General features: G+C 37.2%; 1 protein-coding gene across 1 annotated transcript in view; it reads right to left on the bottom strand.

Moving 5' to 3' along the window:
- LOC146167604 (sodium channel protein type 4 subunit alpha B-like) overlaps positions 1-14,609 on the bottom strand; it is a 43,619-nt gene that overhangs the window by 26,020 nt on the left and 2,990 nt on the right. Inside the window, exons 3-15 of the mRNA XM_083386113.1 lie at positions 14,281-14,399; positions 13,295-13,393; positions 12,383-12,511; positions 11,176-11,288; positions 10,432-10,624; positions 9,252-9,398; positions 5,765-6,076; positions 4,044-4,201; positions 3,137-3,294; positions 2,446-2,579; positions 1,753-1,936; positions 813-1,007; positions 75-251 (exon numbers count right to left, since the gene is read on the bottom strand). Of these exons, the coding sequence (XP_083242239.1) occupies positions 75-251; positions 813-1,007; positions 1,753-1,936; positions 2,446-2,579; positions 3,137-3,294; positions 4,044-4,201; positions 5,765-6,076; positions 9,252-9,398; positions 10,432-10,624; positions 11,176-11,288; positions 12,383-12,511; positions 13,295-13,393; positions 14,281-14,399 (2,118 nt within the window). The remainder of the gene's footprint in view (positions 1-74; positions 252-812; positions 1,008-1,752; positions 1,937-2,445; positions 2,580-3,136; positions 3,295-4,043; positions 4,202-5,764; positions 6,077-9,251; positions 9,399-10,431; positions 10,625-11,175; positions 11,289-12,382; positions 12,512-13,294; positions 13,394-14,280; positions 14,400-14,609) is intronic.

The raw sequence follows: 14,609 nt of genomic DNA, 5'->3' as shown, positions 1-14,609 counted from the left end.
TTATTTATAAGAAGGGTGCGAGGTCGTGCGTTAACGGCCTGATGCATGAATCACAGCCATAAGCGAGGACTCACCTGGTGCCTGTCCATGTAGAACTGCGGGCCAACGGTTTGCATTCCGGCCAGTGCAAATATAACCAGGACGATAAGCAGCACCAAGGTCAAATATCCGACCTTGCTCAGCGAGTCGCCGATCATCTGCATCAGTTTGCTCAGTGTTGGCCACGATCTTGCCAGTTTCAGGATACGAACCTGGCCAAAGGGACAAGCATAGTGTTTGTACACAACACAACGGAGCGGTAAATTACAGTGACATTGCGATTCTAAGGAAATTTCCCACGATAACTGGGCTATCGCGGCGGCCACCTTGCTTTACACAACAAACAACTATTTGATGCAGTTCGACGGCTTTCGTCGATATCAACTTTCCAATGTAGGCAAAATTGTCTTCAAAGTTGAAAAGCGTTTTTCCAAATAAGAGCAGCTCATGAATTCGACTTTTCAAATGTGTTATACCATTAAGTTATAACACAGTTCGACGGATTTGCATTAACAACTTGCCATTTGGCTACCAAACACGGCATGGGCAAGGTACGTGACCGATTGAAACTATGCACTCCAAATTGCTAAACACTTTGTATTTAGATGTACAATGAACAATATATTAATGTTATCACATTAAAAACTAAGGATTTATACGCGCCATTTTTTTTTTCTTAATGCAAGCACAAATCGACCTTAGATTTTTAGTATGCAGTAGCACTAAGCTGTATAATGGGAACATTAGTTTTTCAAGCACATCTTCAGGCTTACCAGTCGAATAAGGCGAAATGTTCTGAGCACCGATAACCCTTGCATGCCGGGAAGATTGTCAAAAATGAAGACCTCCATCAGGCTAAGTGTGACCACTACGAAGTCAAAGATGTTCCAGCTCACGTTGAAATAGTTGTACGGGGACAAGGCGAAGATTTTAAGTACCATTTCGACGGTGAAAAGCATCGTGAATACCTACACAAGCAGGGATTTTATTAATGCAAACATAATAATACTTACATTTTTAATTCTTATGCGGTAAAACTGCGTTTTGAAACTTTTACTGTCGAACCGTTTGATTTGTGTTTAGGTGTAGCCCAATACTACGCATGCAGGTAAACAGAAGTAAAGTCCAAGTCTCACAGCCCAAACCTAAGCTACTCAATTAGTTTAAGCAAATTACTTCCGTTTGTTATTTTACAATAATGCAAATGCAAATCTTTAAAGCTAAAACCAATTTGTTTTTCTTCAATCAGCGTGGTTCTGTTTGGGGGAAGGTCTAATAACTTTATACTATGTCTTATAAAATTTCGTTATTATCAACGCGTAAGTAACACAAACATTTTTGTTGTAGGTACGGTAACTATAGTCTCTTTATGGCTTATTGCAAAAATATGTAGGCTATGGCTTATTGCCAAAAAAGTACCCCTAAAGTTCCATTCAACTACAAGTTATGTTTAAAATTATTCATCTACTTTTGAAACAAAGGTCGCTTTCAGTTTATGAATGGACACAATATTTACACAATGTCGAGTTATCTTTATTAAAAAAAAAAGTTTTTTTTATCTTAAAACAAAGAAAACAAACGTGCAAATGTCATGGTGCTCATTAGTTTTTAGGGTGGCCGTTTCTGATGAAGATGTGCATTTTTTAAAGACGTTTCTACCACCATAGGTAAAACAAAGTGCATATATATATATATAGGTTTATATTTACGTACGATGTTGGAAGTGGCGAGAACGTTTTGCCAGGCTTCGTCGATTGGTTGACGGTCTAGCGCCATAAAAAGCGTGTTGAGCACCACCAAGGTGACCGTGATCATCTCCGATACTGAATTGGCGAAAAACTCCTGCAACTTCTCACGTATTCTGCACACAAGACTGCCGCCCACACAACATGACCACCTGGGTGAGAGGTGAAATCATAAAAATCCTGGTATGGAATATCAGAATAAATAAATTTCTAAGACTAGAAATTTGCTTTCATGGTGTTCATTGAAAGTGTATAGGATTATTTCACTCGTATTTGATATTCACGTTTTGCTCCAGATATTTCTGTTTTGTTGAGAAGAAAAGACAATACCAAACGAAACAGGAATATTTTATACCTTATTTAGTTACCGGTGTGTTTTTCATTTACCTCTGGTCGAATAAAGCATTTAAAAAATCCAATACAGCAATTCATAACAAGCAAAAAAAACATCTCTGCTTTTTGCGCAAAAGTGTTGCCTTTTTTCTCACGCAAGTATGTTTGACAAATGCCATTAGACAGAAAACAACGGAGATTATGATTTGGGGACAAATACCTTATCAATTGTGAAACGGAAAGTCCGTGAAAATATTGATTTGGAAGCAACGCAAATTTAACACAGCTAGCAAAATTATTGCCGAAAGCAAAAGACCGCAAAACTCACTGAAGGAAAATCTCCCGAAATGAATCGTAGCAAGTGCAACTGTCGAAACAGCTTTTGGCTCTTTGCATTCTCTGCGACTGCTTTGTGATGTCACTGGTGGTGCGCGCAGCATTTCTACGTTTTGTAAGAATTTCCTGAAAAAAGCACGCAATGAATTATATGATTTCATCCATCAAAATTATCACATTTTCTCGTTTGCTTGATCGACCGAATGTGGCACAATGTTTACCTATCACTTGAAATCCACTTTCGACGTGTGGCAAATCGGATGCGATACACTATTTGTGGTTTTGTACGATGGCCAATATTCGTCCAAGCATGAAACGCAACCAGGAAAAAATATTTCGCCAATGTTTTATTTCCCCTTATCTAGAACCAATCCCTTTTAATTTTAACAGATTAATTGACCAATATTGGTTTGTTCGCGGTATTGTAGACTATATACTGCAGTTTCCATCAAACCATGCAATATCAGCTTACATTTCCGTCACACAACCTTTTTCAACAACAAGTTTTCTTTAAACATCTAAAAATACTTACAAAAATACGCATTTGAGTTTAGCAAGCCCGCTGTGTTCTATTAAGCAGTATAAACATACAAAAGTCATTGTTGAGATTTTTATAGCGCACCTTGTTCCCCTTTGAACACAATTCATCCTATAAAAAGAATAAAAGTTGGAAGTTAACTTACTTTTTCACTAAGCAATTCTCTCTTTTCCTCTTCCAACGCGTCGGCAACGTCTTTGCGTTGGCTGTCGTAGGCCGATGCGACCACGGCGAGAATAAGGTTGACGAGGTAGTAGGAGCCGAGAAAAATTACCACGATAAAAAAGAAAAACGCGGCTTGACCTGCCAAAATTTTGTTGCAAACATGACTGGTATTATTGTCAGGTAGTTGTATGGCATACAACACGCAAGTTCGGGGTTCAGGAATTATTGAAAATTCAGTCACTATACGTCTGCGATATGTCGTTGCTTTATTTGCAAAATTTTGCACCGAATTTTGCAACCTAATTGAACGCATGAACTATGGCAGTGGTCGGCAAACTGTGGACCGCGGCCTAAATGTGGGCCGCAGAGCCATTTCTAGTGGGCCGCGAGCTACTATCGTTAAGTTTTATCATGTAGTCGTGGGACCTTTGACTGATAGCCGAACATTTATTGTACCGTACTAAATTTTATAAGTAAGTGCGTGTTGCGTAACTTTGTGACGTAATTCAAAAATTTTCTATGCCGCAAACCCGAACAAAAATCCTGAATCATCCCCTGTTTTCGTTGTGGTTTTACGTAGTGGGCCTATAATAGCCCTGGAAAGAGTATTTTGGGCCGTGACGAAAAAAGTTTGCCGACCACTGATCTATGGCGACCATCCTTTGGGAAACTTCTTGTGTTTGCAACTCTACCATTGGCAAAATGGATGATTGTTAATTAGAAAATCTACCAGGACACGACCAAGCCCATACCTTCCAAAAAAAATATTAACATGACTATATGCGAAGACCCCCCTAACGTCGTTTGATTTATCACATCTACCGCCTAGGATGTTTCCACCACTTAGAAGACAAGCGGAGCGGCAATGACCAAACGACCCGACTCACCATTGGTTTCCATGATTTGTAGATAGAGCTCCTCCCAGTTGTCCTGCAGCGAAAGGCGAAACACGGAGAGAAAGGCGTAGAGAAAATTGTCGAAACTCGTGTAGCCGAAATTGGGGTTGCTGCCGGCGCGAATACACGTGGTGTACGATGGGCATTTTCTGCGGATCAAATTGAATGAATGCAACGTAAAATAACTGCTAGAACAACGCTAACATTATATTTCTTGAGGGAAAGGTAGTGAAAGACAAGAAATAACATGCAGTGCGCAACTTCTCTAATACTTTTCCAACTGTTTTCTTTTTTTCTGTTTTGTGACACGCCAATACTAACGTTTAAAATAACTTAAACTTTATAAACCTTTGAAACGTAAATAAAAGTGCTGATCAATGCGATCCTCCTTTTCGGGTCACACAATGTAATTTTAAGAATAAATACAAAGTCCACTGTTTCATGTTGTAAAGGAGGGATAGGCAATTAATTTTTTACCATGAGACGCATGACAAGCATAAAATGTTGTGGCGGGCCGTGTAAAAAAGAGAACCGTAAATGCACACAATATGACGTCATACTGTAAGGCTGTAAAACGATTAAACTTAAATAACCTCTAAATGAGTTGGAAGTTGTCCGTAAAGGTGCAACTAGTGTTTAATTATCAAAAAGGCGACAAGGCGTCGCACGAAGCGTTAAGCCAAAGCGGCCACAAAAAACACAAATGCGTTTCGCGTATTTCGGGTTTGTTCGGATGTGTGACTTACGATGCAATCGCCATACTGCAAAGACGGTATGTATCGGGCGAAACACGAAAAGTTACATTATGAAAATTAGATTAAAAGTTGTAAATCACGATGTTATAAGAGATTGGAAAATGGGTCGTTTTACTGAGTTTTGTTTGTATTGTAAGGACGGATTACATTTGATCGAAGCGCAAAAAATACATTTAATAACATTAATTTTTTTTTAATTTTGTTTGAAACAATGCCACGGTACAGGGTCGCTTTTTGTCTGTAAAAATGCCAAAAATACCACCAAAAATGTATAATTCGCGCGAAGCTCGATAACAATTCCCACGTAAATATTTCGAAAAGGCAAAAAGTAGAGTTTAACGGGTTCATGACTGGATCAACAACTGACAAGAGTGGCGTATATATATGTTACAAGCAAACCAATAAAATGTCGCGGTTATGTCAACGTATGTGCCTTACTAATTTTATGATGCCATGTTTCTGAATAGTGAACATAGTGAACAATTTTTCGATAGTTTTGGAAAAACTAAAATTTACAGACGTGTTTCACAAAATTAGAGCAGAAACTACAAAAAATTTGTTTAAGGAAAACAACCCGCGGGCAGCATGAAATTCCTTGCGTGCCTATGTTGCCCAGGTCTGTTCTAGAGATTAATTTTTTTTTCCAGCCCTAATTTCATTTCTAAAGCATTACAAAATGTCTAATTCGGGCAGCGAAGTTATATAGAATAATGATGGGAGAAAAGTCGTGAGTTTGTTTGTATCTCTACTCACACGAGTTTATGCTCTGCCTTCCATGCAATGAAATGGACCAACTGTTTTGGTAAGCACTCTCGAACTAGCCGATGTACATTTTAATGTGAAGTAGAAGGGCTTTAATTCGATGGCTCTTATCACTAGTCTATACGACATCAAGGGGAACGGTGATTATAACGTGCGCTTAAACGGTTTTAAAGTAAAAAGAAGCACTCCACTCACACGGCAGTGCTTCTGTTGCCGCACAAGCGATAGATGTCGCCCATCTTGAGGAAGTGGCCAGCTTCCTGCGAAATCCAACTCGTCCACAAGAACTCGTATCCTGTCGGGCGGAATCGGGAAAATTCGTGGACCCGAAATGTCCAGTCCGAGCGGTTTCTAGCTTGACCGTCGCAACCGGGTTCGTCCAATGGCGTTGGAGTTTCGTCATTGCGAGATGCGTTGCCGGCCGATATTCGGGTGGGGGGCGCCACCCTTACACCCCTGGCCACGATCGAGTCACTGCCTCCATGGATAGGAACACTCCACGGCTCACTAAAAAAAAACACCAAATACCCAATTAAGGTCACAGCTATTAATTGATATCGCATTCCCCTAATTGTGAAACAAAAGATAATTATATGTATTAATCCCCTTCTTTCGGACCGGGAATAATACTTGGAATTAGATGGGGAAAGTATCAGATATCGACTATATATATGTGTCTCGGGTAAACACACCCTGTCGGTATCTTAAGCAAACAGTTAGCGCTTTTTTTAATCGACCAAAATGAATTTAACATTTTTAAGCCGGCAGCGACGCGAAATAATTAGGTCAAACGAAAATCAACATGAAATCCGGGGAAATCACGAGGTGGATATGTATACTGACATTTTCTGTATGCCAATGTGAACTCCCAGTATGCTCAAAATATCGGTTTACATCCGCTTGAAACATAGATAAACAAGGGTCACTAATAGCGACACTCCAAAATTGGATAAAGCAATTCTCCAGCGTTCTTGTGAATACAAACCAGCGCTGATTGCCTGTTGCATCAGATCAAAATTTACCGAAACACAGAAACCAAAACTGAAGTGCAAGAAATCCCTAAAAAATTCTATATAAGCTTCCTACACCGTAACGGCGACATGACATTCTTTAATTTCCAATTAACGGTATCAAGCAAGTTTAAGAAGAAAATTGAAACAGCACTAATCTATTGCCGGATCAACCAAGAAAAATATTAACAAGAAAAGCAAAAATGAATTCAACAGTTTTAGGTGCATTTTTGATCGTCACAACTGTATTCTACCTAACGTTTGCAGCTCCGGCCGGTTGCCCAATACGAGGTGTTCATCTAAAGGCAACCCGAAGAAGTACATACAAAAGAAATATAAGGAATTCGCTGAGAGAAATGATGAAAGAAATCGGATACAAGGAGGGCGTCACCACGGTAAACTAAAAGAGAGTACATATAATAGAGAATCTATCACTCTTTAATATTTAATTATTTTAACGCATTCGACATGAGTGTTAGACACGAAAGGGGACTTGCCTCTGCTGTATTGTTTTGCGAGAACCCATAGAGACAAACTTTATTTCTAGTAAAACAAATAAACGAAGTAATTAGAAAGCAGGGACTACTTCTGAAACATAACATTTTTGACTAAACTAGAAAGTAGTTCTAAACAAATTTTTAAATATTAATCTATTTTTTATTTAAAAACTATATTGTGTCAATGGTAAGCGCTAAAGTTTAACCATAAACAGACAAGTTCAACTTTTTTGCAACAAATAAAAAATACAGAACAATATGTCACTAGAATCTTAAAACGACGATTGTGTAATGTTTTTTAGTGGAAGTAGTCGATTTTATACGCGGTTTTAACGCTAACAAAGAAGAACAAAAAAGAAAACCGCAGGTTTACATATTTTTGCAGCAAATTCCCCATGACGCTTCTCAATCAATCTCCGATCTGTGGTTAGACGCAGAAGAAAAGAAATTAATAAGACGATGTGGAAATGTGGCAGTGAAAGCTGTGGAATTGTACAGACTTATCCTTTGGTTCCAAGCGGCTGGTAACAATACTAAGGTATAATTACAAGTTTTTTCTTTATTTCATTGAAAACTCTAGCACTGAAACAAAAGCTGCCGTGAAACAATTCCTCCGCTAATTTTGTACTTGGTATCCTAGAGTGAATTCACGTGCTTATCTATAGATTTCAGGATCGACAAGCTAAAATTACTAAACTGTTACAGCAACACTCTTTTTTACTTTCAGGGCACAGTCATTACTTGCTCAGGACACCAACCACAAGGCAGTCATTCAGGAATGCCGGTAAGTTTTAATTCCAGTTATAGAAACAGATATAAGCAAAAAATATACTTTACACAGCCATTCCTTTTGGCAGATTTGTGATCCAGCAAATCTTCAACTCGACTGTACGACAAAACTAGAAGCTGTAGTGTTTGAGATGCTTCGATCGGTTGCGTTTCACAGAATGTATATAACCAATGACGTAAGTACAGTTAAAAAGACAGTAATCCAATGACGCAAGTCAATGAAATTAAGTCACAGTTTTTAAATGTACGAACTTGACTTAAGTCTTTTGGCAAAATTACTTGACTAAAGTTAAGTCGTTTAGACAAATGATATGACCTGGACCGCAAATAAATAAATTTTGCCATAAAAGTGTTATTAATCTTGTGCTTTATGTATGGTCCAGATGACAAAATAAGTATCATAGGAAAAAAAATTCTATAATGTTTGAAGTTCTTTTGTGCGCTTTATCTGAACAGCTTTCCTTAGACGGAAAAGCAGCGATCGCCTAAAACCATGCCCCTGAGTTCGATTCAAACTTAAACACCTGATTTTAAATGACTGTAGTTTCTAAATTGTGGGAAGTTTAAAGACAGCAGGTCCGAGTATACGAAGGTTAACAGCATCTGTGACTATAATATTATCTACGTATTTTTCGCACGCTGCAGACAATATTAGGCTGTGAACACATATGGATGTTAGTGTTTAATAGATCTTTAATTTGTGAAAATACGCAGTTATTTTAAAAGTTTTATTGATATAGTTTTGGCGAACAGGATATCGGTAGAGGCTGTACGAAACTTATGTATTAGGGGAATATCTAAACGTTTAAGGTTCACTAGATTAAACAATACAATATATCCGCGGGTCACCGGAAAGGATGACGCTAAACACAGGCTATGGACCACTTATACCAGGTAATCTTGGTGATAAATAAAAATGCATCATTTATTTGTTTTAGGAAATTGCGATGATAATGAAACAATCTTTTGGAAGTTACTTGTATATTCAAGTTCCCAGCGCTCCAACACTTGGATGCGCCATGTTTGATGACCGAATACTTAACCATATTCAAGAATGGTAAATGTGAAAAAAGTGTTTAATATTATTTATTGGAATACAACTTTTTTTTCTTCTTTTATTTATTTTCTCATTCTTATTTATGTATTTATTTGTAACCATTTAGATATAGCAGAAAGCTTTCGTTATCTTGATTCATGCTTTTATATCTTCTGTGATTTTCGCATTGTTGCAGATTTTGCTGTTAATTTGCAATAAAAATGCATAGATGGCCAAGGTATTCTTGTTATAAAAAGTTGGTTTTATACTTTGAATTCAACAAAATTTAAAAATATACTTAAAATGCGGTATTTTAGGGTATCCAAGTATAGGTTTAGACTTTGACTTACTTTAAAAGTGTGTCGTTGGGTTTATCTTTAGGCAGCTGCGAAAACAAAAAAAGCATTTCCTCGCGAACAGTTTCGCCAAAGTTTTCAGAAATCACGTTGTCGTAGTGTTGTAAAGAACACAGAATTTGCTCGGATTTGGTCCAATTTCTACAAGAAGAAATACAATAACAAATAAGCTCGGTAAATCTTTGTTGACTTAATTTAAACATTAGGTCAAAATTTGTCAAACTTTTTCAAAATCAAAATCGTTTACAAAATTAACAAAAACTGTAGTGAAGATTGTAAAAATGTCGTTCAGTTTAATCTTTATCAAATTTGATTTCGAATTACACCAAACAACATTTTAACATAAATGTATCTTTATTGGAATATAGCCTATAACTGTATACACAAGCCTGCAGAATTAACCACACACGCCTGGTTTATCGCATTATTAGGTTCAGTTCGAACATCGGTTTGGCTTCAGATAGTTTGTTATTTCAACAAATGCTTTGAACAGTATTTGCCGCGTCTTTTGCGATTCTTTTTAGCTTGTATTTTAACGAAAATGTTTGCTCAACAATTTTCAAAAAATATCAACTAAGCATTTTTAAGAGTTTTGCGTAAACCCTACAAAATAACTGGTGTGCACCGGTCGTCAGAAACATTAGAAACAAATGCCTGGCGATGCTGAGACATTAATGTAGTACTTAAAACAGCAATACGTCGTTTAAATTAATGTATTCTTAATAGGACAAAATGTTTCAAAAATAAAATTTAGGTCTAAAATTGTCTAAATTTTTACAGGTAGAAGGTTATCAAATTTTGGTCAGAAATAATCGCTCTAATAATAAAAGTTTGTCAACACCACCAAAACAATGAGTCGCGCAAACGTTCTGCAATTTTAATGGAAAATAAACATTTAGCACCAAATTAATAAAACAAAAGCAAGCACTTTAATTGTCTCTATAGCAAACTGCAAGGTGCAATAACAATAACGTCGCTTTATAAGCCTGTAAAAGGGTCTACGTTTTTAGAAAAGAAATAGGGTTTGTCATTCTAACTCTAGGATCGCATAGTTTCGTATTTCGAAATAGATCAGACCTCGGTTTACAGCTGCACACCGCTGATTCAGTCAACGCACTTATCGTGATTTACACGTCGTTGTATATATGCCCTTTACAAGGGGCGTTTAAATCACCTGGCGTGCTGGATGCATTTGGGCGGCGGCGGCAGTTCCCAGGGCGGCAGCAAGACGCACTTGTGCTGCAGCGTGCCGCGGAACACCTGGATCCCGATGAGCGAAAACATTGAGAAGCCGAGAAGGCTGAGCAGCATTACGTCCTTTAGCGCTTTGGTCGATGCCACCAGAGCTGAGACGATCGTACGGAGACCTCAGTCGAAATAAAACGATCCAGGTAATTTACGGGTGAACCGCGCACCATATTGTAGCCGGTTTATCACCGAAGTTGCGTCTTATTGTTGCCAGTTTATCACCGAAGTTCCGTCTTATTGTTGCCAGTTTATCACCGAAGTTTTATAATAGCTTCACTCCCAAAGCGTTTTTTTTGGGTGCTATAAACGGACCAACTCTATATGCCTGGCGGATGGGATTCCTTTCACATCGACGTTTTAATGATTTGCCGGTCGCGCGCTAAGTTCTGTTAAAGTCGCGTCACGAATTATTGTTTGTGTTAAATCCAGGGACACATCTGGTTTATATTTTGGACAACATGTTGACGTTTAAAGACATATATTTCACTAAAAACGCAATAAATGTTTTATACACCAAACAGGCTTGTTTAGAAAGTTTCCCACTCCATCTGTTCAACAAGTGGAATACCAACAATTATTAAAATAAATTTAATTTACCAGGCTAGTAATGACGCCCTGTGTTTGGGTGCATACCGGCATACGTACGTTAAACACAGTCTCTCAGAATTACCTGGTATAACAGAAACAGTCTTGAACACTCGCAGAACTCTTATCGCACGTAAAAACGTCAGGCTGCTCAGTTTCCCTGAGTTTTCAGTCTGCGCCATAACGATCAGGACGTACCTAAAAAATCATGTGTTTCAAAACTTGGTCATAGGCAAGGTTTTGTCAGGGGGGAATTTCAAGATACTTATGATTTAAATTTGAACAAACAATGTTGTGTTTTACAGTTTTCCGCCCGATACGAAGTTTAAAAAAAATCTTGTGTTTTGACACTTTGCCGCCTGATACGAAATTTGAAAAAGATGTTGTGTTTTTACCATTTTGCCGCCTGATACGTATGGCATAAAGCTAACGGGCTGCAACGATAGTTCTTCGGAGCATTTGCGCTCAGATCGTGCGCACTTAAAGTCGAGAGGCTGAAATAGATTCGGCAAGAGTCGGCGGAAAGCGGCAGCGACCGAAAAGTGAGAAATAAATTATTAACGTTTCTCCAAATCGCTCTGGGCAAAGAATCGGACAAGACGCCCGCGAGCGCAATCGACGTTTGTACGCGACTATATCCGCGCGGTGTCGTGTTCCCAAAGTTCGAGCCGGAGCGAGTCGAAAACTGTGACAAACGAGTATCAATATTTCATCAAGACAAAGGTTACTCTTGTGGCATGTATTCGATGCCGTTTGCTTAAAGATATGCGCGAAAGCTGCAAAACGTTTTTTGGCTGATTTTTCTGTCCTTTGCGCGTGGTGTCGAGGCAATGGGTGTAATAGCTTCCTGCAATATTAGCAGTTTTGCTGTTTTATAGGAATTTAGTGTCCACAAATGACAGCCAGGACCCTAAAATGCGAACGACTAACTGAGTGATAGTTTAAAATTAAATAAACTTGTACATGTTTACTTTTAAACCTGACAACTCACATTTAAACAACAGGTTATTGCTTTATTGAAATAACAAAAAGCAAGTACAATCTTTTTGGCCTTGAGCCATGAATATGCCTAATATCAATTGGCGTAACGTAAGGTCCCCATTATTCTATTAAGATAATTGAACAAAAATATTTAAAAAAAATGTTAATAAACCTACACAAAGATTGCACAATTCATAAACAAGGTTTTTCCAACGTCTACTTTCTATGTTTTTTAACCAAATCAGTGAAATTTCCAGTGCAACATTACAAGTTCACCCAAAATAAAGCCCCTCGAGTATACTATTACTCACGCTGCGACAATAACAACAAAGTCGATCCAGTTCCAAGGGTCCCGTAAATAGCTGAAGGAGTGCATGACAAAACCGCGGCCAGCTATTTTTACGACCATTTCCACTGTGTAGATAGCTGTGAAGACGTTTCTGCAAAGACCAGAGAGAGTTAAAACACGCGCACCTGCTGATATGCGTAAGTTTACTCCGATTTAGTTTAATTCTTTGAAAGCGTTATCAACAGCAAAGTCGGCATTTAATTTAACCATTTACCGAAACTGACATGCCCAAAAGGTTGATGTATATACCTGAAAGCAGTTATTCATTCAAGACATATTGAAGGTAGTGTGATAATGTGCGATTTTAATTGTGTCCATTTGAGTTTAAATCAAGGATTAAGTAATTCTTATTAACGTTTTGACGTTGTTTTGCTTATGGAAAGCTTGACTCTAAAGTCATATTTAAGATACCGTATGTTAACCTTTGTAAAATTGTTTCATACAAACAATGCCAAAGTTCTGAACGTTTTTAGATTATTTTTGTTTTCAGGAAATATAGGGCCTTTGTATCCCGAATCATTTCAGCGTTCTTTACGAAAAAATACCGATAAAGTTATAAGTAAATCAACAATAACAGCTAACAGTTCTACGATACGCTATAGCATTACTCCGATGTTGAATATTTCTTTCAAAACATTTGCAATGTGTAAAAAGGTAAAAACTACACAAATTTGTCTTAAAACTATATTCAAACAAAGCCAAATGCAAAACATTAAAAATACTATATTTTTTATATATGAACTAACAAATATGTCTCTGGTTGTTGGAAAAGGTTTCCTAACTGCCCCTGATAAAAACTTCATTTAGCATTGTATTTACAGTTAGTTAGCAAATAAATAATCATTAACTTAAATCAAGTAAAAAATCTACTCACTCGACATAATCTTCAGACCATTTGTATTTGTTATTCCCGTTGATGATCATGACAAGGCAATTGAGAAGAATTGTGATGATCACAATTCCGTTAAACCACGTAAAAGTCAGGTATAGGAAAGACAAAATTCTCACATTAAAGAAAAATAATATCGAAAGTTCCAAAAGCCAGTGTTGTAAACAAGTCATTTTGAAATGACTAAGGTCGAAGTTAAGTCATTTGTAAAATAGTTTTAATATTGTTTAAAACCCGTCTTATTTGAAACAGAGCAAGTCAATTCCCAGTCCAAGTCATCAGTGGTTCAAGTCAAGTTCCAGTCTACACATTAATAGAGCAAGTCAATTCCAAGTCAAGTCATTGACATGAAATTACCGTTAAACTATTATTACATTTGGTAAAATCATCCCATTATTTGCAATTACCAATTAAAAACACCATGACTTAACATGTAGCGAGCAAATTGTTTTACCTGCAAAAATTAGGATTCATAATCCGACAAAAATAATGAAAACACTTACTTTTTATTTGACTAAATGACTTTAGTCCAAGAAAAGTCTTTCGTTTAACAGACTATATTAAGTTAATTCGTTCTACCCAAAATATTTAAGTCAAGTCATTTGAAAACAGTGGTTTAAGTTCACCAATTTCAGGTCAATGACTTAAGTTAATACAACACTGCCAACAATCATTAGGTCCTGTTTGGCCATATTTAAATTTTTGGTTTTCATTACTGAAAAATTAATATAAATAAAACACTTAGTCTAACAGCCAGTTGCCTCTAATACCTAAACCATGTCAAATAATTTGCTAAAGTTTTAAGATAATTAAAATAATTTTGCCCAGAAAACGTAAGTCAGTCAAGTAATGTGATACCACTGATTTAAAAGCACTTGATTAGATTCATTGTCTTAAGTCACTACAACACTACAATGATGTTAATTTGTGCCCTAATCAGAAAATGTTGTTTGAAACAGACGAAAGGATATTTGTTAATGAGCAGTTTGATGAAGCCCATCCGTAATTTGCTGTTGCGGCCGAACAAAAACAAGGATTTTTCATCGCTAAAACGGTAAATTAGTCGGTCACTGTTGAGTACCAGGAACGTCTAGAAACAGAGTAATGTTAAGATAGAGTTAATTTAAAATAAAAAAGTAAAAATATAATAACACGCCATTTGTAAGTTTCACATAGACGTTGAAACTTAACTATGCAGAACTACCGCGGCAATGACAAAAAACGGTTGTTTACAGCTTGCAAAGGGTGCAGGCAAGGCAAAGTATACCTATACTATACAATATTCCATTTACTGCAGCTT

This window comes from Ascidiella aspersa, chromosome 1, assembly GCF_963924565.1.
Source record: "Ascidiella aspersa chromosome 1, kaAscAspe10.2, whole genome shotgun sequence".
NCBI classification, from domain to species: Eukaryota; Metazoa; Chordata; class Ascidiacea; order Phlebobranchia; family Ascidiidae; genus Ascidiella; species Ascidiella aspersa.
The sequence above is the reverse complement of the archived record's forward strand: the minus strand, read 5'-3'. Positions and strand labels throughout refer to the sequence as shown.